General features: G+C 33.7%; 1 protein-coding gene and 1 pseudogene across 1 annotated transcript; one reads left to right on the top strand and one right to left on the bottom strand.

Annotated features, from left to right (window-relative positions):
• Positions 1 to 10,555: 10,555 nt before the first annotated feature.
• LOC120090840 lies at positions 10,556 to 12,298 on the top strand. Its single transcript, XM_039048543.1, has one exon. The coding sequence runs from the start codon at positions 10,691 to 10,693 to the stop codon at positions 12,296 to 12,298; it is 1,608 nt and encodes a 535-aa protein (XP_038904471.1). The 5' UTR covers positions 10,556 to 10,690.
• Positions 12,299 to 16,653: 4,355 nt separating this feature from the next.
• On the bottom strand, positions 16,654 to 22,401 carry LOC120090839 (annotated as a pseudogene).
• Positions 22,402 to 25,073: the final 2,672 nt, after the last annotated feature.

Here is a 25,073-nt window from a genome sequence, read left to right as displayed (position 1 = left end):
TATGTTCCGCTACTTAAGAGAAATCTAATCTCCTTAGGTATTTTAGATGCTATTGGGTGTGAATACAGGGGTGCTAAAGGACTCTAAAGTAATTTAGTTGGGGAAAAGATAAATGACTTATTTGTGGTCAAAGAAGTTGAAATGATGACAGAGGCTTATGTTGCCACCACAAATGAGATCATAGAGGCTTATGTATGGCACAAAAGGTTATCTCACATAAGTGCTAAAGGCCTAGAAGTCCTATCTAATCAAGGAATTCTCCCTAAAGATCTCTCAAAAGATCTAACCTTTTGTGAACACTGTGTTTTAGGGAAAGCCACAAGGCAAAGTTTCACTAAAGCACAACATACCACAAAAGCTATCCTAGACTATATACACTCTAATTTATGGGGTCCAGCTTCTACACCTAGCCTAAGTGGCTCAAAGTATTTACTTTCTTTTATTGATGACTTCTCTAGGAAAAGTTGGGTTTACTTCCTTAAAACTAAAGACCAAGTGTTTGATAGGTTTAAGGAATGGAAACTCATGATAGAGAAACAAACTTCTAAAGAAATTAAATACCTAAGAACTGAAAATGGACTGAAATTTTGTAGTAAAGAGTTTAATAAATTATGTAAAGAAATAGGAATCACTAGGCACAAGACAATTAGAATCACTCCTCAGCAAAATGAAGTAGCTGAAAGACTAAATAGAACAGTCATGGAAAGAGTTAGATGTCTCCTATCAAATGCAATACTAAGTAAAAAATACTAGGCTGAGGCTGCAAGCTACACTGTGTACACCTTAAATAGGTGTCCACATTCCTCCCTAAATTTTTGACTCCTGAAGAAAAATGGACCACACATCCACCTAACCTAGAAAACCTAAGGGTATTTGGATGTGTTGGTTATATTCATCAAAATCAGGGGAAATTAAAATCTAGGACAGTAAAGTGTATGTTTGTAGGGTTTTCTGAGGGAGTAAAAGGATTTAAAATGTGGAATCCTATTGAAAAAAGGTTTATTATAAGCAGAGATGTCACTTTTAGAGAAAAAGAAATGTTTATGCAAAAAGAAAAGAAATCCTATGAAGTTCCTAATAGCCCTAATACTACTAGGATTGAGGTGGAGTCACCTAAAGTTTCTTCCACTAACCAAAACCCTCCTATAGAATTAGAAGAAGAAGAAGAAGAAGAGGATGCCTCAAATGAGAACACTGGGAATACTAAAGTTATACCTGATTTAAGTCAGTACTCCTTGGCTAGGGATACACAAAGAAGATTGATAGTTCCTCCAGCTAGGTATACTAAAACTAACTATATGAACCTAGTTTTAAATGCCACAATAGCTCCTAATGACTGATGACATGTAGAAATGCATGCCATCCTAGTCCTTTTACTTAGAATTATGAAGGTCGTTAAGCATAAATTGCGTCGATCATGCTGGGAATTCACAAGAAAAGAAGTTTGTGCCAATTAACATGTCAAATCTCAGCTAACCCAGTACTTTGCGTTAATTGTGCGTTCAATGTTCTATATTTGTAGCTAATGCAGGAAATTAACGCAGAGACTGAAACCGGACCAACGCATAGAAGACCACATGCGGAGAAGCACTCCATCGCAAGGCAAATGCATCGATCAATGCATGGATGTTGCGGTAATCAACCGTATGTGCCCATCTCATGGGAGTTGCGCTCGTCAGGCGATTGCGGTCATCATATAGAGTTGCGGTGTTAAGCGAATGCGGTCATTGAATGATTGCAGCTACGCGACAACACATTCTAATGAGATCAACGCAAGGTAGGTGGAATGAACACATCAACGCATCTACCTCGAGAAAATACAAAGTTGATGTTGACATTTCACCTACCACGCCGTTGGTGGCAGAGGTTCAGAAAGGGCAAACGCGCCGAACGTCAGACTCAGAGCAGTCCAATTAATGCTGTCAGCGATCCAAAATCTATAAATAGAAGCCGATGAGCATAATTCTAAGTATCCAGGGTTTTCGCCTAAGGTTGAATCCAAGGTTTTCGCCTGAGGTTCGCCTAGGGCAGATCCTTGTGATTCAGGCAAAATGCATGAGAAGATGCTGAGAGTTCTTCACCTTCTTTATCTATTCTGAGTGACGACTGGAGCCTTCGACCGTAGCTAGATCTCGAGAGAGTCAGCTCCTCTGCCCATCCATGGCACCACCGACAGCCTCGACGCACATTCGCTGGGAGCAAATTTTTGCTTCCAATTGGTCATTCCTTTTTCCTTTCTTTTCCTAATTTGTATTGTATGACATTTTGAATTAAGAAATTAATATAATGTGTTTTCAATGCATTTCTCTATTCCTTTGACTCCATCTCCATCTTCTTACTTAGCATCTTTACTTTCATTGCAACACTTAGTGGGATTACTTGGGTATTGCATACTTAGTCACGTGGATTAGGAATATGAAGCATGTAGCAACCCCCGAGAGGTGTGCGTTGCGCGAGTATGTGAATAACCTTACTTGCTTAGTATGAAGCTACTGCAACGCCTATCTATAGGCTAAGGCATTGCTTGTCTATGGTGAAGTCAGCAACAATCAACTGTCTGGGAGGGTAAGTGGTTGGATGCATTAAGCAAGGTATGCGTTGTTTACTAGGGATAGTAATAATCTTGCGTCAACCAAGTCCATGCGTTTGTCTTGTCTTATGTTGTGCTCAACACCCCTTTAGAGCTACTCGAGAGAGAGTCTAAAGAAAGAACTTAATGACTCGAGAGAGCTAGGTTAGAATATAGACTCGAGAGAGCGAGACTAGATCGGCATAAGCAAGAGATAGGGACTTAGAGATAAGCTCTATTTGTCAACACTGCATCGCACGCACACTAGGAATAGGAATGATGATATGTGGCCACCTTGTTTGTGTATCATCGTATAGACAAGAATTAGAGGCTTATGTGTAGGCCCTATAGATACCTTTGCACATACATCGCATGCGTTCTAACATTAGAAGCCGTAGCATTCGCACTGAGAGGTGGTTTACTATTGTATGAGTGTTGCATGACCGCATTAGTTTGCGTTGACTAGGGTTGCTCTTGCGGTCACTCTTAAGGGTTGCAATGAAAACATCTCCGCATTTTATCCATTTTTCCATTCATTTATTTCATGCCAAGGTTTGTCGCATTTCTACTTCTCATGTACATTCCCATTACGTTGTCTGTTAGATAGAAGTAGAAGTAGGATTAATTTAGCAATAACCCCTCCATTCTTTTATTTAAACCGCCGCATGCATAATCACCGCAAACATATAGAACAAGTCCCTGTGTTTGACCTCGGATTACCCGAGAAACTTGCGTTCATGTTATACTTGGCGTGAACGCAAGAAAACTTGTGGCAGGATGCACGGTCATTGCATACATAGTTGCCGCATTTTCATTCCAATGCATGACCAATCGACGCATGGCTATCAACGCATATTTTAGGAACATGCATTGCATAGTGCATCCAGCGGATCTTGGTTGTCGAGTAAAATTGACTTCTAATTTCGGCGCATCAAGTTTTTTAAAAACTTGATGCGTTATTTTATTAAGTGGAATATGGATAATATGCGTTGATGGAATTGCGTTGTACACTTAAGTTTCCCCAACGGAATTCAAGTGTAAATCCCCCTGAGTTTCTTGGTAAGTCTAGGGTCGATCACAGGGACTTGTGAAAATAGTTGTGTTGATAATTTTCTTATGAAAACTTTGCGGTAACCGGTAAAATAAATAAGGTGTTGGTTGTGATTGCGTTGATTGAAAATAAATAAAATACGGTGGAGTTTGAAAAGAGTTGGTAAGTGGGAAATGGGATGAATATGCGGTGAACGAGGTGAGAAAGGTTTCAGTTAACACTCCCTAGAATGCGTTCATACTTGTGATCATGCAACATGCATACAATAGTAAACCACCTTTTGGCGCGAATACCACGACTTCTAAGGCTAGAACACATGCGATAAATATGCGATAAGTCTACAAGGTTTACACATAAACCTTTATCCCTATTTATGCGATGACAAGATGACATCCACACAAATATGCGACCACATAATATCATTCCTATTCCTAGGATGCATGCGATGCAAGTTGACAAACAGAGCTTATCTCTAAGTCTCTATCTCTTGTTTATGCAAGCCTAATTTTTCTCTTTCAAGTCCAGATTCTAACCTACCTCTCTCGAGATATTAGGTTCTTTCTTTAGACTCTCTCTTGAGTAACTCTAAAGGGTATTTTGCACAGCATAAAACAAGACAATCGCAAGCAGTGAACTTCCTAACTCATGTTTAGCCTAGTTCTCCTCAACCCATTCAACTAGCTTAGCTACTCATGCGTATTATGAGAGTGAGCAGATGTAGAAATAGAACTTCCATTGAATAAATATGAAGATGAAGTACAAATAGCAATGCAAGTAAAGTAAAGAGCCTGGTAGCAATTTCTTGCTGCCAGGCATTTACACTGTTTCTACTTGTGCTCTAAAGATATTTCTTGCTCTCGCGAGAGTCAGCCCGCTCTCTGCCTTACGCCCCAAGGTTCTCTCTCGAGTTGCCCTGGGCGATCTCTGGCGTCACCGCTCTTCTCTTGCTTCGCCTTAAAAATGAAAAGAAAACTATGAACTGAATGTAAGGCAATCAACTGGTTAACTTGTTCAACCCCTTTTCTGAAGAATACACTTGGTATTTTTAGGGCATTAATGGTGAAAGGCGGCTTCTCTCTTCTGGTTGTATAGATGGGACAGCTTTAATTCCTGACTGATGCGCCGGATGATTGTCACCGACAAAGCTGAATGTACTTTGTGATCGTTATTAGCTGTCAACTTAATTTGGATCCGACTGTCATCAGCTTTCTGTCCCATCGCTCTTAATTGACTTTTCACCCAGATGTGCCCACCATGTTGCGCTGACCAAGTTGCGGTGATTCTTCTCGGGCGAATAATTGCGAGCACGTTCAACGCAAAGTCTTGCTGTGAAGTTGCACTCGACCGATGAATTCCTATGATCGCAATCTTTGCATTGCGTTAATGCTTATTCTGCACAAAAAAAATACAAAAATCAATAGTTTCAATGCGTTGACACATGCGACCACAATATTACAGAATTTATGCTTAATGGACGCAATTTATCATATTTCATCAACGCAATCCAACATTGTTTAATAACTTAGCACTATGATAACGTGCATTTCTGCTCGTTATCAATGACCAAGAACCAGCCATTTTTGAAGAGGCAGTGAACTGCCGGAATACTAGGTCTTGGATTCGAGCTATGTGTGAAGAGATGGAGTCACTCACTGTCAATAATACCTGGACCTTAGCTCCTCTTCCTAAAGGTTGTAAACTTATAGCCTCTAAATTGATATATAAACTAAATGAGGGTTTTACCAAAGAAGAAAAGCCTAGGTACAAGGCAAGGTTAGTGGCTAAAGGGTTTACTCAAAGGGAAGGAATAGACTATACTGAAATTTTTTCACTAGTAGTGAAACAAATCTCTATTAGGCTGCTTTTATCTCTAGTTGCTCAGTATAATCTAGAACTAGATCAACTAGATGTTAAAACTTCCTTTCTACATGGAAACTTAGATGAGGTTATCTATATGGTACAACCTAAAGGGTTTGAGGAAAAACGTAAGGAAGACCTGTACTGTCTCCTAAATAAGTCAATATATGGTCTAAAATAATCCCCTAGATGCTAGTATAGAAGGTTTAATGACTACATAGAGAGTATTGGATTTCAAAGAAGTTCTTATGATATTTGTTCTTTTATTAATTCTACTACCTATAAGGACAAAGTCTACTTATTACTCTATGTTGATGATATGTTACTAGTAGGAAAATCTAAGGAGGATTTAACTCATGTCAAAAATCTCCTAAAGAGAGAATTTGACATGAAGGACTTGGGTCAGTTTAGAAAGATCCTTGGGATAGAAATTCAAAGGGACAGAACTTCCTCAACCCTAACCATAAGTCAACCAAGCTACTATGAAAAAGTAATCAATAGATTCAATATGACAAATGCAAAATTAGTCACCATACCTATTGCTACACACTTTAAACTTTCCTCTGAAAACTCACCAAAAGAAACTGATATAGAACATTTGACTCAAATGCAATCAATTCCATATAATTAAATAGTAGGGAGTCTAATGCACTTAATGATATCTACTATACAAGACTTATCATACAACACTAGTTTAGTCAGTAAATACATGTCTAACCCTGGAAAAATACATTGGGAAGCAACAAAATGGATTTTAGGATATCTATTTTGGTGTAAACAATCGAAATTAACATATCAAAGTACTAATAAATCAAATTTAGAGATATATGGATATGTTGATTCAGATTTTGCAGGTGACCAAGACAAAAGGAGATCTCTAACAAATTATCTATTCTTATTTGGTCCTAACTTATTGTGTTGGAAAGAAAATTTACAGTCAATCACAATATTGTCAACCACAGAAGTAGAGTACGTGGCTTTATCAGAAGCAATAAAGGAAGCACTGTGTTAAAAGGATTGATGAAGGACTTTGATATTAATCAAACAGTAGTTAAAATCTACTGTGATAACCAAAGTGCTATTCACCTTTCCAAAAACCCTCAGTATCATTCAAGGACCAAACATATAGATATCAAGTATCACTTTGTTAGAGACAGAATAGAGAAAAGAGAAGTTGAGGTGCTAAAAGTTCATACCACCGAGAATGCAGCCGACATGCTTACCAAACCTGTGAGTAAACTCAAGCTTACTAACTGTCTTGGTCAGATCGGGTTTCTGCTTCTTGAAAAAGGGTGAAGACATGTTAAATCCAGAAGGAGAAGAGGTTGTATGTTGAGCTTAAGGTGGAGATTTGAAGATTATAAGCTCATACATTCAACATTCAAGAACTATTTCACATTTCTTTAACTTTTATAGTTACTTATTGTAACTACTTGTATAAAAAATTAGTATAAATACTCATCATCTACAAATTTTTAGATACAACAACATACATAGTTTCAAGAAGAACTTGAAAGATCTATAAAAGAAAAAGAGTTTGTGACTTAGCTTCAATAAAATTCTCTCCTTCCCGTGGACGTAGACTTTAATAACCGAACCATGTATATCGTTGAGCATTCCTTCCCTTTTCTTCATATCATCTACAAGAATGTCTGATTGTTTACCTTTTTCCTTCTACCATCGTCTACACGATTGCATGACTCTTCCATCGTATACTCGAAGCAGTCACACAGATCAAACAAGAAGGCATTAGGGTTAGAAGAAAGTAAAAGAATACAGAAGGCGGAGAACGAGAGAATTAGAGAGCAAGAGAGAGAAAGAAAAATTAATTTACATTAATCACCCATTAGAAAGAAAGTAATTCTTTCAATTTTTTCATCAGACAAATAGCAGTGGGACAGACCACGTGTAAGGTATTAGCTGAAAAACCGTGGGCACATAATAGCCAAGTTTTCTACCAACCAAAAGTTTTTGAGGCAAAAGAACTGGACTCTCGGTTTGGATTAGCAAAAGGCCTCACATATAGTTTCACCATTTGGGCTAAAGTTTCATTAATTCACAGAAGCAGGCCGAACACTTATTTATTCTCTTTTTACTTTGGTGTGTTAATAAGTGTTGCATCATCTTATTTAACATCTTCCTCTGGCATAGCATTGCCTTCATATCTTTTTTCAATTGTAGTAAAAAAAAAAAAAGTTTTGCTTTATTATTCTTTAAGTAGTTGGGTCGATTCCAACCAAGATTTATTTTCTTTTATTTTAAATTAAACACACTAGGAAATGTTTTTTTACAATTTTTTCCTTTACAATTTTTTCATAAGATTGAAATTTAAATAAATCATTTTATTATTTTTATTAAATAGTGTAATAGCTATATTTAAAATAAAAATATTTAAATTTAAATATTATTTCCGCTATTATAAAATTGAAAAAATAACAATCTCTATAAAAGGTGGGAGATTCAAACCTTAAATTTCTTTGTCTAGTTAAGTTATATTTAAATTTAAATATCGTTGATTTATATCAATGTTGGTCAATTAATGTGTTAATTTATTTTTCAATATTTATATATTAGTAGAATAGTTATATTATAATTTAAATATTCAAAATACTATGGTACCCAAAAAATCTAACATATATATAACTTAATTTAGTACCCAAAGTGCATTTTTTTCTTATAATTTTTTTTACCTTGAATAATAAAATTGCGATATTCGCATTCATGGTTTTTCAAACTAAACTATTCAGTTCAGTAATTTTGATTTATTTTTGTGCCAAAATAATGGTTATTATCTAAATTATAACACTAAAGAAAAGTAATTTTTAAATTTCCATTTTATAAAGAAAAGTGAGAAAAAAAAATTAACAAATAGAAAAGGAAAAAAATAGGTTGTATTCTGTTTATTTATTTATATTTAAAAACAATCTTACATTATTGAGTGGTATTCAAACCATGCATTCGGGATTGATAGCACCATCCTCTTGGTACTACAATTACAACAAAGCATCAAATGTGTAAATATTTTGCAGACGACTTCTCTTAAATAGACGACATCGATTTGTTTTTTTAAAAAATAATAATAAATAAATAGAAATAGTCGATATCGATTAAAAAAGATTGAAAATTGAATTTTGTAAAAGGTCAATTTCTTTTAAAACTACACATTTTTCTACTAAATTTTGGAACTCATTTATTTTTATAGTAAGTTTTCAAACGAGCAATATTTAAATATATTGAATAATAATCTAATTTGATATTTTTTTTAAAAAAAAAACCCACAAAAGTGCTACATTTAATTATTTTTAGTACAAAAAACCAAGGGATAAAGATTTAAACAATCTTCAAAATATATAAATATATATGACTATGACACTACATAGTTTTGCTCCTATACATGAATATAAAGTCTCTATATATTCTCTTCCTTTTTATCTTTTGATTTTGCTTTGCTTTGCTCACAATAATACTCCATTCCTTTTCTCTTTTCTTATAAAGACAGAAGCTCTTGTGATCTTTAAATAATTGCTACATTCCATTAAAGAATACCAATCTTTTTCAAGTTTTTCCATCTCATTTTCCATTTTTTTCCTTCTTTAAAACTATCCATCCCATGATCCCAATTTTCGTAAAGAAGAAATAAAAACGAACAACCTAACCTATGTAAGAACTCACTCCTTTCACGTTCTTCTTTCCGTTTTAATTTTCTTGTTTATCATTACTTTTTTTTTTCGTTTTTAAAAAGTGACGTTAAATCAAGTTCAAAACTTTAGAATTAAATATACAACATTTTACAATTTAAGGACCAAATGAAAACTAGATCCAAGATCTAAGGTATAGAAAAGGTATACTTTTCATTATTATTAAAAAAAATTATTGGTTTTATAATGCATCTTCTCTATTTGTCTTTTAGGGAATCATATCAAGTTTTATGAAAAATTTATATTTAGTTTTTTTTTTTCCTTTTTTCTTTCTTTCTTTTTAATATTCATATAAAGGAACAAAATCAAATAAGGAGGGAATAGATTTTAATATATACACGACCGTTGGTCTTCAAGAATAATAAGTTGTGTATTAAGAAATATGTCCATGTCTATTTTGAATATATTTTTCTTTTATTTATTTTGTATATTATTTCCTTATTTAGTTTGGATTGTAATATATATGTTTATCAAATTATAGATGGTATATATTGGACATTTATTATAATTGAGAAACTAAGGGAAGAAATTTTCCTAGTATTGTGCTTGTGGAGGGTTGAATTCCAACTAGACTTTGTTAAAAAACGATATAAATAAATTATTAATTGATCCAAAAGTTTAAGTAAATGGATAAAGACAAACAATATTTATATCATCTAACATGAACATGGATCAAAGATTTCAAAATATGTAATTTTGTATTATTAGACTTCAATCATTGTATGCGTGTGTTTCTTATTTCAGTATGCAAGGCGAATTTTTATTTTTTTCTTTATGTAAGGTTTTCTTTTTTAAAAAAAAGAAAAGAACAAAAGGAAAATGACCTATTTTAGTGATCACTCTTTGATTCTTGAGTTTTCACAATGAACCTTTCAAGTCTCCATATTTTTTAAGAATAGGAGTGCTTAGTCTCCAAATCTATGTTTCCAAAAGGTACATGTGTATATATAAGGGAAAAATTAAAATTAAAACTACTAAAACTTGCTTTTGTAATTAAGGTTCCGTTTGGTAATCATTTTGTTTTTTATTTTTGGTTTTGAAAAATAAGCCTATAGACACTATTTTTATCTCCAAATTTCTTCTTTTTTTTTTTAATCTACTTTTCACTTATGGTTTAAAAAATCAAACCAAAATTTGAAAAATGAATTTGGCTAAGAATTGAACCATTGTAATTAAGAAATATGCAAAATATAGTAAGAAATGTGAATGATATAAGCTTGGTTTTAAAAAGCAAAAATAAAAAATCAAATGATTAAGCTATTTGATTGTTTGTTTTGATTTTTTGAAAATTGAGCGGATACATCCCTTGATGTATAGTTCTGAAAATTTTCTTGCGTAGATTTTAAGAGCATTTGAAAAGAAAAAAGCGTTAACAAAAGGTGTATACTGTGTTGAGGTTTGGTAATGAATACTAATAGGTGAGATTGATGGAGGAGGGTGGTGGGAAGAAGTTAAATATTGTGAAAGATCCACACCCACATCCGCTAAAATTGTACCGAGAGGGGAAACCAGAAAATGTTGGACATGGAAAAGAGGCAGCAATTTTGTGCAGCATATGCAATGAATCATTCCGTCCGCCAGGGTTGGGGTGCTCGATGGATGAATGCACATTCAATGTCCATGAGTCATGCATCGAACTTCCCCCTAGGATCCCCAACCCCTTCCGAAACCACTGTCTTCTCTTTAGCCTCGACACCTTCGAAAACTTGCCTTGCCACTGCTGTGGCCAAAACCCATATGGCATCCATCACTTACATCGACAACCATAATCAGACCTACCGAAGTGATAGCGGCGTAAGACTGGACTTACAATGCGCCATCGCCCTCCACCTAAAACCCAACAGTTTACTAAAGACCACAACAGTAGATGGTGGTAAGTTATTTCGACATTTTAGTCATCCCCATTCATTAACCCTCCATCTTCATACAGACACAGATCTAGAAAGGAAAACTACAACAATTCCTGTTTGTATTGTCTGCGAAGCCCCTATCAAATCATCTTCTGATTACTATTATTGCCCTCAAACTCGTCCATTTTGCCATTTGTATACCTTTCATCCACAATGTGCTGAGCTGCCTCGCCATATCCAGCATCCTGAATTCAACGATGGTTCTTATCCATTGTTTCTCTTTGCCCTGCCTCCGGATTCGAATGCAGTTTGCGATAATTGTAAAGGTGAATACACAATATTTTCCTACTCCTACCCATCCACCTCGAGTAGAAAAATTCTTCATCCACGCTGTGTTTCTACATTTAATCACACACACGACTACCAGATTCTCTACAGGAAGCTTCGTCATTACAAGTGTCATATTTGTGGCAAATCTACCACAGATGGCTTCCCTTGGTTTTGTACAATCTGCCATCAATTTGCCCATAAACAATGTGCAATTCACCAAATGTCCAAACATCTTCATCTTCTTCATCATCATGCCTCCACTCAAACATCCTCGTCTGACAATAAGACAATCCAACATTTTAGCCATAAGCAGCATACGTTGACTCTTTATGAGCCTCAATCTAATTCCCCTGGTGAGTATAGAGTTTGTGATGGGTGTATGCGATGGATATCGACTGATCAATCTCAATTCTATGCTTGTCAACGCTGCGGCTTCTATCTGCACCGAGATTGCGCAACATTACCAACTCGATTAAAAAATTCCTTCCTCGATTGCCACGAGTTGAGTTTGGTGTATACTCCAGATTTTGTATTCTCATGTGGTATTTGCCTTCAATATTGTCATGGTTTTGCCTACCGTTGTGACAAATGTCAGTATGCAATTGACATTCGATGTGCTGCTACATTCAAAATCCCATTTGAACATTCAAGTCACCGTCATCCCCTGTCTGATTGTAACAGAAAAGTAGAACACAAGTGTAATGCTTGTGGAGAGGAGCTGAAGCACAAATGTGTGGGATGTGAGGAATGCAACTTCTACTTGGACTTACGATGTGCACATCTGCCGATTGCTGTAAGAAATAGATTTGATGAACATCATTTGATCCTCAGTATCTTTAAGAATGCAACAACAAAGGTTGATGGAAAATACCTTCAAATTGATGGTGAGGACAAAAATGGTGACTTTGATAGTATGGAAAATACCTTCAACAACAGATTTTAATAGTATTTTCCAAATCAAAGCCACATTTCGAAAATTTGGAAATTGGTTAAAAATTCAAATTATGTTTATATAAGAAATATGAAAACCACAATTAAGAAATTGTACCAAAAAAATATGCACAATTGTCAAAAACAAGAGATTGAAATATTTATCAAATATAGCCTTAAAAAACTTGTTTTTGTTTTTAGAATTTAATTGAAGTTGTTATTAAAACTAATCTACCACTAAGAGTTCATTTCTTTCATATTACCTAGGTCTCATAACATTTCTTTTAACGTTGTATTGGAATATTTCTTACAATAATTTGTTCGACTAATTCTGCTTGGTACCAAAATTAAGAAAATTATCTATAAATCTCTTAACTTGAAATTTTCTGTCATATTCATCTCTAAACTTCAAAAAATATTTAAATATTTGAATTATTTAATCTTTATAGATATATCAAATACAAACTTGAAAGTTTAGTAGGACTCATTAAACCTAATTTTCAATTTTATATCTAATAGATTCCTTAATCTTTAAATTTTTTTAACATTATTAGTGACCTATTAGATATTATATTAAAAAAATGTCATATTAAATATACAATTGAATGTTTAGACATTTATATGAACTACTTAAAAAAATAAAATGAAATAGATAAATATAAGAATTCAAAAACTACAAAATCATGTTAAAATATTTTGAAAAGTACATGTTTTGTCTAATTTTTTTAGAACAATAATATCATACTAATTAGTCTGTTCTAGTTCTATTGGATTTTTTTTAAAAAAAAAATTAATTAATTAAAAAAAATATGATGGCCGATTTCTAAGGCCCATGAACATTCTATTTATTGCTAAAAAAATCAAATTCTTTTTTTTTAATCAAATAATGTCCCATAATGTGACTTTTTATAAAAATATTTTAAAACTAAAAAACTGTGGAGAAATTATTTAAAATGATAAAATGGTTAAAAATATTAACAATTAATAGTAAAATGTTACAGGCTATCTGTGATAGATAGTGATAGATTATTATCTGTGTCTATTTGTGTCATGATAGATATAGATAGTAATTTATCACTGTGTATCGCTATTTATCATAGATAGATTGTGATATTTTACTATTATTTATAAATATTTTGATTTATTTTCCTATATTTGAAAACAACTCAAAACTATAAGTTTATTTATATCGTAGAAAGGTTGTAACATTATCTTTGGTCAAAATAAAAACATGCAAACACAATTGGATGTAGCACTTGTTTAAATATTTAACATAAGAATGTGTTTGGTTTAGTTTTTTTAGTATTTAATTTTAAATATGTCATTTTGAAAAAAAATTGAGATATTCAACAACTACTTAAAATAAACACTATCTATGTATATTTTAAACCCTTTTTATATGAAAATTAAATAAAATAATCTTTCTTAAATTTTTTTTTTCTATAGTCAATCCAAACAAAACTTTAAAAATTTATGATTAAGTTGCAGTGATAATCCTCCACCGCGGAGACATCGAGTGACCCCATGGGGGGGAATAAGGGATTATCCGCAAACATTAAATCCGTCGGTATTTGGTTGCTCCGATGACTGTGTTGGAAAGAAAATTTGGAGGTTGGAAGAAATTTGAAGAGAGTATTGAGAAAGAGGCTACTTGAGTTATTGAACACTTCTAATTTTTTGGCTTGATACAAATGTTAAGACATACCTCCTATTTATACTAGTTGGCTCCCCTAAATCTATGGCTATGATTTTGCCAATACATTCATGATGTAATGGTTACAAATATTTATCTAGACTATTCTCTACAATTACTTATTTTTCTCATATTTTCTAGGGAATCCTACAAAATGCTCTAATATTTCCTACATGTAATTTATCTAGAATATTCTAATGTTTGATATTTCTAGAACTTGGGCTTTTGTTTGGGCTATACCCAATTACTTTTAACCCAAAATCAAGTTTACATTTCAACACTCCCTCTTAATCTCGATTTTGTTACTCCTAGCAAATCTTTTGATCTTGTGAAGTCTTCTTTTTTAAGAGACATAGTGAAGATGTCAGCTACCTGATCATTAGTCTTCACATATTCTAATTGCACATTCTTTCTTTTGATACATTATCTAATATAATGATAACTTGTATCAATGTGCTTACTCTGATTGTAGAAGACTGGATTATTGGGCAAGGCAATTGTTGATTTATTGTCTACGAAAATTTTTGTTGGCTCCTCTTGTGGTAGTCTCAATTTATGTAATAGATTTCTCAGCCAAATTGCATGATGAACACATGAGGTAGGTACAACATATTTTACTTCACATGTTGAGAGAGTAACAATCGATTGCTTCTTTGACATCCACGTGAAGGCAATGTCTCCCATGTAGAACACAAAACCAGTCGTACTCTTGCGGTCATCCACATCTCCACCCCATTTCAACTTAGCAATCACAGAATTCAGGAGTAGAATAGGCCATAGTTTATCGTACCTTTGATATATTGAAGAATTCTCTATGCTACCTTCAAGTGTGTGGTTGATGGTTTCTCCATGAACCGACTGATAACTCCAACTACATAGAGAATGTCAGGTCTTATGCATGTTAAATATCGCAAACTTCCAACCAAGCTTTTAAAGAGTGTGGATCAACTCTTTCTCCTTCCTCACAACGTGACAATTGGATTCCACATTCCATGGGTGTATCAACTGGATTAAAATCATCCATCTTGAACTTCTTGATCACTTCCTTAGCATAGCCTTCCTATGTGATAAAGACGCCTTTATCTTCTTGCTTTACTTCAATGCCAAGGTAGTAAGACACGGGCCTGACGTTGTTCATCTCAAACTCATTCGTCATCTCTTCTTTGAACTTATTGAACATGTTTGGATTGCTACCTATAAAGATCAAGTCATCTACATACAAGCACACAATCAATACATCATTATTTTGGACTTTGATGTAAAGTGTGTGCTCATATGGACAGTTGATGAAATTTCTTTGATGTAGATACTAGTCTATTTGAGTATTCCATGCTCTTAAAGCTTGCTTTAGTCCATAAACTACCTTTTTCAGCTTCAAAACTTTCTTTCCTTTTCCCTCAACTTTATAGCCTTGAGGTTGCTCAATGTAGACTTCTTCCTCCAATACCTCATTGAGGAAGGCATATTTCACATCCATTTGATGGATTTTTCAATTGTTCTGAGCTGTTAATGAAATTATTATTCTAATAGGTTCGAGTCGAGTAACAGGAGCAAATACCTCATCATAGTCGATACCGACTCTTTGACTATAATCTTTAGCCACTAGTCTTGCCTTGTATCTTTCAACTTTTCCTCTTACATTCTTCTTGACTTTATAAACCCATTTTACACCAATTGCCTTGTGACCTTTTGGAAGTGAAACTAGCTCCCATGTGTTGTTCTTCTTGATTGCATTGATCTCTTCTTCCATAGTGTTTTTCGTATTTGGATTCTCCATAGCTTCTTGAAAGTTCATAGGCTTACAATCCACAAAAAGACAAAACAAAGAAAGACTATCTTGATTTTCAGTTACCTCATAAATTTCTTGTAAGCTTCTGAAGCGTTGAACAATTGAGCTTGAGCTTCCATCCTCTTGAGAACTTGAAGTTGGTGAAGCTGGTGGCATAGAAGGCTCCTATCTTGTTTCCGTTATACTTATTTGCTCCATGTCATTTTCTCCGAAGTAGGACAATAAGTTGTAGTCTTCATCATATCTTCCCCAATCTCATTCATTCTTCATCGAATACTACACCTCGACTCAGGATTGTCTTTCCTGTATCTGGATTGTAGAACTTATAGCCTTTGGTATTTGGGTCATAGCTGATGAAGATGTATTTCTCACTTTTTTCATCCAACTTGCTTCTCTTTTCATCTGCTATATGCACATGAGCAATGCTTCCAAAGACTCTGAGATGGGAATCCCAGGTTTCCTTCCACTCCATGCTTATTGTGGCATTTTTCCAGATACACTTCTTGTTGGAGATCGGTTAGATAGGTAGAGTGTACATGCTACTACTTCTGCCCAAATCTCCTTTAGCAGTTTTTTGCTTTTAAGCATACTTCTTGCCATGTTCAAAATTATTCTGTTCTTTGTTTTTGCCACTCCATTTTGTTGAGGGGAGCTTGGCACGGTGAAGGGTCGACGAATTCCATGATATTCACAATATTTTTGGAATTCATTTGATGTGAATTCTCTACCATGACCAGATCTCACGGCCTTGATCACTAGACCACTTTCTTTCTCAACAAGGGATTTAAACTTCTTGATGTGCTCGAACACCTCTGATTTATGCTTTAAGAAATATACCCATGTTTTTCTCGAAAAATCATGAATAAGAAGAAGGAAATAGTTAGTCTTACCAAGTGAGCTTAGCTTTCGGTCTGTACACATCTATATGTATGAGTTCTAAAGGCCTTTGAGCTCTCGAGTTTGACTCCTTTGGAAAGCTTTTCTTAAACGGCTTACCAAGTAGACATCCTTCGCACATTTGATCAGAATGGCTTATGGAAGGCAACCCTCTCAGCATGCTCTTCTTGGAGAGTGACTCGAATCCCCCAAAATTGAAACGCCCATATCGAAGATGCTAAAGCCAAGATGCATCTTTGTAATAGATCTTGAGACATTTTATGACGTTCATTTTGAATGTTGAGTATAAACATTATATTTTTGGTCATTGCCACATTAGCAATCAAATTACTTGCATTATATCTTATAGAAAGGTTAAAGTATTTTAATCGTATGTCATATCCTTTCTCTAGGAGTTGGCCTAGGCTTAAGATATTACTCTTCATATTTGGCACGTAATAAATATTTAAAATAAATTGGCGATCATCATTCTTCAATTGGATGAGAATGTTACCTCTTCCTTTTACTTCTACCTTAGATTCATCTTCAAAGGCTACATTGCCACTCACTGATTTATCAAGTTCCACGAACATGCTTATTTCTCCACACATATGGTTGCTTGCCATAGTGTCCAGGTACCATGCATTATTTTTGCTCCATTCATCATTCGTTCAAGCCATTAATAAAGTGCCACATTCTTGACTTCTTTCTTCAATGTAGTTTACTTTCTCTTCAACTGTATTGTTTTTAGAACCTCTACATTCAGATGCATAATAACCAAACTTTTAAAAATTATAGCATTTAATGTTTGATTTATTGTACCTTGATCTTGAGTAGCCTTGTCCATGACCTCTTGTTGAGTTTTCTAATCCTCTTTGGGAGTTATTATTGTTGTCTTCATAGGGCCTCCAACCATGTCCTTGTCCTTGTCCATGACCTCTTCCTCCTCCTCGATGCCCACCATGTTCTCGTCCTTATTCACTTCTATTATTCGAACTAATTGCTCCACTAGTCGAATCAACTTGTAACTTGAGCAATTGATCGACGATTCCATCCTTTTTCTTTTTCTTTTCTTCATATGCTTGTAACGAACCCATGAGTTGCTCAATGGTCATGACCTCCAAGTCTTTTGTCTCTTTGATTATGACGACAACATGTTCAAACTTTGGATTTAATGATCTTAGTATTTTCTCCATGATTTTAACATCATAAATCTTTTCAAAATTTCTTTTAAGTTGATTGGTGATAGTTAAGACTCTGGAAACATAGTCTGAGATGGGTTCCCCTTCTTTCATATGAAATGTTTCAAACTCAGCTCTTAAAGTTTGAAGACGTACCTTTTTAACTAGATCCGCTCCCTTGTATGGTGTTTGAAGCTTCTCTCATGCTTCTTTCGCCATCTATGCTTCCAATCTTAAAATCACCATCATCTAATCTTTGATGGATTAGATAGAGAGCCTTCTTGTCTCTCTTTCTTGAGTCCCTCAAACTATCCCATTGTGCTTGAGAATGACCACCATCATTCTCCGATTCGATGTATCCTTTCTCTATGATCTCCCACACATCTTGTTAGCCAAGGAGAGTCTTCATCTTGATACTCCAAATATCATAGTTACTTTTGTTGAGCATAGGAACTTGGAGTGGAACCATGCTATTGCTTGCCATCTTCTTGAAAATAGTCTTTAGGCTTTGATACCACTTTGTTGGAAAGAAATTTTGGAGGTTGAAGGAAATTTGAAGAGAGAATTGAGAAAGAGGCTACTTGAATTATTGAGCACTTTTAATTTTTTGGCTTGATACAAATGTTAAGACATACCTCCTGTTGGGAATGGTATCCTAAATCTCATGGTAGTCTCGTAGTTTGTAAACTCTGTAAACATATTGTTATTAAATAAATAAGTGTTATTTTATAAGCATTTACTCAATCCAATAAACTAAGATCCAAGGTTATTTTATATAACTTAAGCATGTATGCGGAGACATACAAGTGGATCATGCCTTAAGTGATAACTTAAATGGTCTGTAGTATATGGATAAAGGAGGGATACCTCATCCTGGTGACACTACGGATACGACCCGCTTTATAGATGTTATAAGTGTTGTAAAGTGCTACAAATGGTCTGATCCTGATCATTCATGTGGAGACATGCAAGCGGGGTATCCTATACAAAGAGTTTGTATAAGATCGGACCACGAAATGATTTGTCTCTTTATATAACATCGTTAATAATTGAGACTTACATTTCACTAGGATGACCATAGATGATATGACCTGAATCCTGAGTGAGTTGGGAATTCCTGCCTATGAGGGTGGTCCTTTGATTTGTATGGGTGAGAGTGGCCAGATTACCAACTCAACAAGCCTACCATTTTGGGGATTCGTCTGATTGGGAAGCTGGGAACTCAACTACAGAAGATGGAATTCACTTCTTCCCTGAAGCAGGGGTAAGTACATAAATTGCTCCTTAAGGGCTGATTTCGTGTCTTGAACATAGTTGCCACACCCTCTCTTGGGAAGAGAGGACTCAGTTACAATGGGACTATGACTTATTGTTCATTAGAGGAATCAGTGGTACTTAAGGAGTTAGATGTAACTACAGGGGCAAAATGGTAAATTGGCCTTGCTGTACTTACGAGAGATTTGTGAAGGGTTATCACACTGTTGATTGGTTAAATTCACACAGAAATATATCTGTAGTTCGAAGAGTGAAATTGTCGGTCTTTAGTAGAGTGTTTGAGAGTTAACGGATGGTGGATATCGTGATTAAAGAGTTTAGTCAATTATTCACGTACGGTTGGAGCTTCAAGCTACAAATCTATAAGGTCCCCTTGGTAGCTCAATGGGTTCAAGTTGAGAATTAGATTTTGGGTTAGTTTGAAGTGTTCAAATTAACAAGAGGCAATTGAATTATATATGATATAATTAAATTGAATCAATTATATATGATATAATTGATATGATGTATTTGATACATTATTAGATTGGAGGAATTAATATAAATATGATTTATATGAAATGCCATAAAGGAGAAAAAGAACTATGGTTTATATTTTGCATATGATGCAATATTAAAACTATAGGTTATAAATATAATATGATAAGTTGGTTATTATATTTATTTATAATTTATTAATTATATGGTAATTAATAATTCTTTTTCTTAATAACCGACTTAAGTGGGTGGTTATTTGCGGTTTATGATAACTGTAAGATAATAAGGAAAATAGTTTTCCAAATCATTCATTCGAATCGTTCTCACAAAATTACTATGAGTAAAATAGTTTTACTAAACGATATCCTTAGAGACTAAACGATCAAGTATCAAGTTTACTATACGATAGTTACTCGTTGTTACACGATCGAGTCGCAAGTCTATATGATAGGCTTCTTCTTACTACACGATCGAGTACCAAGTCTATACGATGGACTTCTCCTTCTTCTGTCACATACTTGATCGTCTACTCGATCATTTACTTCCTCTATTCCTATATCCAAAGTCATATAGAGCCCACAACTCCTGGATTCTCACACCGAGAATACCAAGGTAGCCTCGTGGTGGTGTTCAGTTTTGTTCGAGGGTCGAGGATTGAGTTGTACTCGATTGAGATCAAGGTTCATCCAGTTGCTCGTTGAGATCGAGTTCTAATTGTTGCGTTTGAGTTTGTGTCGTTGGATGCATTGCCAAACAATCGAGGGATACTTGAAGAAAGGGTTCTTCAAAGGTATTGCATACTCGATCCCTTATTTTTTCTTTAAGAAGCATGCTATAATTTACTCATTATGCATTATTTATTCTTCTTGACTGTAAATGTTTATGTTCTTTCTCAATGGACTTTTGAACGATCCGCTTCCGCTCACTAGTTCTCTATTTAGATTTCCTTAACCTCCTATTTATACTAGTTGGCTCCCCTAAATCTATGGCTATGATTTTGTCAACACATTCGTGATCTACTGCTTACAGATATTTATCTAGACTATTCTCTACAATTACTTATTTTTCTCATACTTTCTAGAGAATCCTACAAAATGCTCTAATATTTCCTATATGTAATTTCTCTAGAATATTCTAATGTTTGAATTTCTAGAACTTGGGCTTTTGTAGGCTAGACCCAATTACTTTTAACCCAAAATCAAATTTACATTTCAATAGACTGATCATTCATGTTAGATTTCATACATCTGATCTCATCATTATGTTTCACTCTCCATCTAACCTCCCCTGCAACCCTTGTATTAGAGATTACTAATAAGTAAGTTAAAAGTGAACAACACTTTACTTGAATTAATTATGTGTGAACAAATTTGTAGCTATTTCTCATATATTTCCTCCTACCGTGTATTCGGTTTAATAAATGAGACCAGTCTTAAATAACCCTTTGTATTTGTAGTTCGTACACTTTTCATATACAATGTGGCTTCTATCAATCCATTTGATAATGTTCTCATTTCTTGTAGCCTATTTCTGTTTTTCATTTTTTTTTTTAATCGTGTTGAAAATTCAAAGTAGTGATGCTACTATTGAAAAAATCAAAATAGCTCTGACACCACTGTTGAAAAACTCAAAGTTACTCTGATGTTATTTTGAGAAAATGAAATTGATGGAAAAAATAAATATTGCAGAAGCAAATCAATATCTCAACGTTTGTTATACAAAGAGAAGAAAAATGAAAATGAGAGTAAAATTCAAACTTCTTATTGAAGTAGGAAAAAATTGGTGATATGCAAAATATGATACTCGAAATGTGGTACAAAAAATGTGATACTCACAATACATGGTAGCTCACTCTTTTATAGGACAAATATGAACCTAAGTAATAATTCTAACTTACAAATTAAAAGCAATATTAAAAACACAAACTTACATAAATTAAAAACCTAGAAAACAAAAACCTGAAAAATAAATCAAACAATAAAGTAAAGTAAATAACTTCAAGTATTCAACTTTTGGTGTGGAAAACATAAATTGTCTATGTGCACTTTTTGTGAGAATGCCGATGTGTTTGTTCAATTATTTTGTCTTCTTTATCTTTCTTTCTCTGCTTTTATGAACAAATAAAATCTTGACTTTAATGTACCTTGTTCTACCATCTTGTACCAAATTGAAGACACTAGCAATCAAATCAAGTCTTTCTTTTGGATAAGATAGACTGTACATCTTCCCTTGAAAACTATTATAAATCTGATCAATAAAGGTAAATTTGAAAATATTATCAACCATATTAGAAGAAGGTAAAATTTTCAAAGCTTCTTGTCTTCATATCCAAAGCATTGATGCCACCTTTTATTGTCTTCTACTTTGACATTAAAAGCATGATGACACAGTAAGTCACCAAATAAAACAAATGCATTTTAACCATTTTGTCCCATACAATCTCTACTCCTTAATGGTCATAATGGAAGTGCATCCAGTGTAAATATGCCATAAGGTTGACAAAAATGCCATATAAAAAAATGTTTATTCATTGTCAATTTGCTTGTTGTTGAGAATTTTAGATTTAGTTTTGTTTACTATAACAAAACTGCTCCATATGATCATCTTTGTTGCAATAATTACAATGATAGACTTTCTTGTTTTTTAACCAAAAATTCTTTTCGGCATAGTTAGTCTTTAATTAAAAAAAAAAAAGGAAAATTATCATCTCTTGACGTTCCTTCTTTTAACATACTCACCTGATTTTTAGTATCATCTTCTCCAACAAGTTTCTTGTCTTTAAAATTTGCATGGAATACACTCTCAACTTGGTCCTCATTACACATTGTATCCCTTTTGTTCATGGGCTTGTAATTTGCTAATTAATTCAGCTATAGAGAGAGTTGTTAGACCAAAAGACTCCTCCATGGTTGAGATCTTTTACTCAAATTTATCAAGAACACTGACCATTATTTTTTCCATGACTCTTTGATCTGGACAATTTTCACCAGCTAATCTTATCTGGTTATAATGATCATCACTTTTGTTATTTGGTCCCTCACGGAATCTGAATCCTTCATTTTTAGCATCTCAAACTCTCTCTTAAGAGTCAACAGTTTGACAACTTTCACTCTTGCACTTCCTTCAAATCATGCAATTTATCCCAAGCTTCTTTTACCATTTTACAATCAATAATCCTAGAAAATATAGGATCTAATAAAGCGGCATGAATCATGGATAAAGCTTTGGGCTTCTTCAATTTCTCCTCTTCATATCGTATGATCTAGTTTAACGTTGGATTTTCTCCCGATGGTTGAAGATTAGCATCAATTGAAACTGATTCCCAAAAGCCCAGTGCCTTGAGATAGGATTGCATTTTAATAACCCAAAACTGGTAGTTTTCACCATTGAAATGTGATGAGAGGAAACACTTAAATTGGAAGACATTTTTCAAATATAAAAATGGAAACTTTCACTCTCAAGTAGAATCATGGGCCTTTAAATCTATGGCTCTAATAGCACAGTTGAAAAATCAAAGTAGCTTTGATGCTACTGTTCAAAAAATCAAAGTAATTCTGATGCCACTGTTGAAAAAATCAAAGTTGCTCTAATGCTACTTTGAGAAAATGAAATTGATCGAAAAAATAAATGTTGCGGAAGCAAATCAATATCTCAATGTTTGTTGTACAAAGAGAATAAAAATAAAATGAGAGTGAAATTCAAACTTCTTATTGAAGTAGGAAAAAAATTGGTACACAAAATGTGGTACACAAAATGTGATACTCACAATACATGATAGCTAATTAAAATATTCTAAATAGAGAAAAAAAATTAGATAATTTGGTGCGACGCACAAGATAGATGTTGCACGGATGCAAAGTATTTTTTCATTTTATAAACCTAAGAGAAACTAATATCTCAAATGTTGTGAAATTGGGGAGTACAATGGAGCATAACAGATATGGAGAAAATAATATATATAATAAAAAATAAATAAATATAATATAATAAGAATAAAATAATTAAATATAACTAAACTAAATTAAAAATAACTAAAATTGTGATTTAATGGAAATAGAAATAATATATGAAAATGTGATTTTATAGAAATAGGAAATATATGAAATTTTCCTTTATTCTCGCAAATGTGCATACATTTAAAATTCACCGAATGCCACTATTTATTGGCAAAGTGATAAGTAGGATGTGGACTTATATGGACACCAAGAATGAATAGCTACAAGACATATGGACAACACATGAAGGGTGACACATGGCTTTTAGGACACTAAGCATTGGACATCTATTTTTTTAATATTTATAATACCCTTAGATGCCCATATATACATATGAAAAATGTCTCGTTAAAACCTTTTTAGGAAAAACCCAATGGAAAAAAAACTCTAGTGAAGGAAAAAGAGTACATATTTCATATAATACATACTCCTAAAAGAATCCAATATATTTACTCTCTGTCATGAAAACATCACTTAAGATCTCTGAGTCACCGCATTCCAATGTTGTGCACCAATTTTTCAAAAGTTGTGGTTGGTAATGCCTTTGTAAATAAGTTTGTCGGGTTATCCTTCGAACAAATTTGTTGTATAGTGATGTCGCCATTTTCTTCAAGATCATGAGTGTAAAAAAGCTTCGATGAAATATGCTTTGTTCTATCTCCTTTAATATATCCTCCTTTGATTTGGGTTATACAAGTTGTGCTGTCTTTATATAATATTTTTGGAAGATTTTGATTTGAAGACAAGCCACAAGTTTCACAAATGTGCTGATCATTGACCTTAGCCATACACATTCTCGACTAGCCTCGTGAATTGCAAGAATTTCAATATGATTTTAAGAAGTGACCATTATGGTCTATTTCACCGATCGTCATGATATAGCAGCTCCTCCACATGTGAATAGATAACTTATTTGAGATCTAGCTTTGTGTGGAATCAACTAGATCAAAATTTGGTTTATTTGAATAAAACAAACCCATGTCGATTGTTCCTTGGAGATAACGGAGTATATGCTTAATTTTGTTCCATTGTATTTTTGTAGGAGAAGAACTATGTATAGCTAATAAATTTACTGAAAATGCAACATCTGGTCTTGTATTATTAACAAGATACATAAGTGCACCAATTATATTAAGATATGGTACTTCAGGACCAAGAAGTTCTTCATTATCTTCTCGAGGTCAAAATATATCTTTTTTTATAACCAATGAACAGACTTACATTGGAATATTTAATTGATGTGCTTTGTCCATATAAAATATTTTCAAAATTTTTCTTGTATAAGTTGATTGATGAATAAATATTCCATCTGGTAAATGCTCAATTTACAAACCAAGGCAAAATTTTGTTTTTTTGAAATCTTTCATTTCAAATTCTTTCTTAAGATATTATATTGTCTTTGAAAGCTCTTCAGGAGTTCCAATTATATTTAAGTCATAAACACAAACCAAGGCAAAATTTTGTTTTTCCAAGATCTTTCATCTCAAATTCTTTCTTAAGAT

This window comes from Benincasa hispida, chromosome 11, assembly GCF_009727055.1.
Source record: "Benincasa hispida cultivar B227 chromosome 11, ASM972705v1, whole genome shotgun sequence".
Taxonomy (NCBI): domain Eukaryota; kingdom Viridiplantae; phylum Streptophyta; class Magnoliopsida; order Cucurbitales; family Cucurbitaceae; genus Benincasa; species Benincasa hispida.
The sequence above is the reverse complement of the archived record's forward strand: the minus strand, read 5'-3'. Positions and strand labels throughout refer to the sequence as shown.

Coding starts and splice junctions, on each gene's coding strand:
- LOC120090840 (XM_039048543.1), top strand. CDS start 10,691: ATGTTGGACATGGAAAAGAGGCAGCAATTTTGTGCAGCATATGCAATG.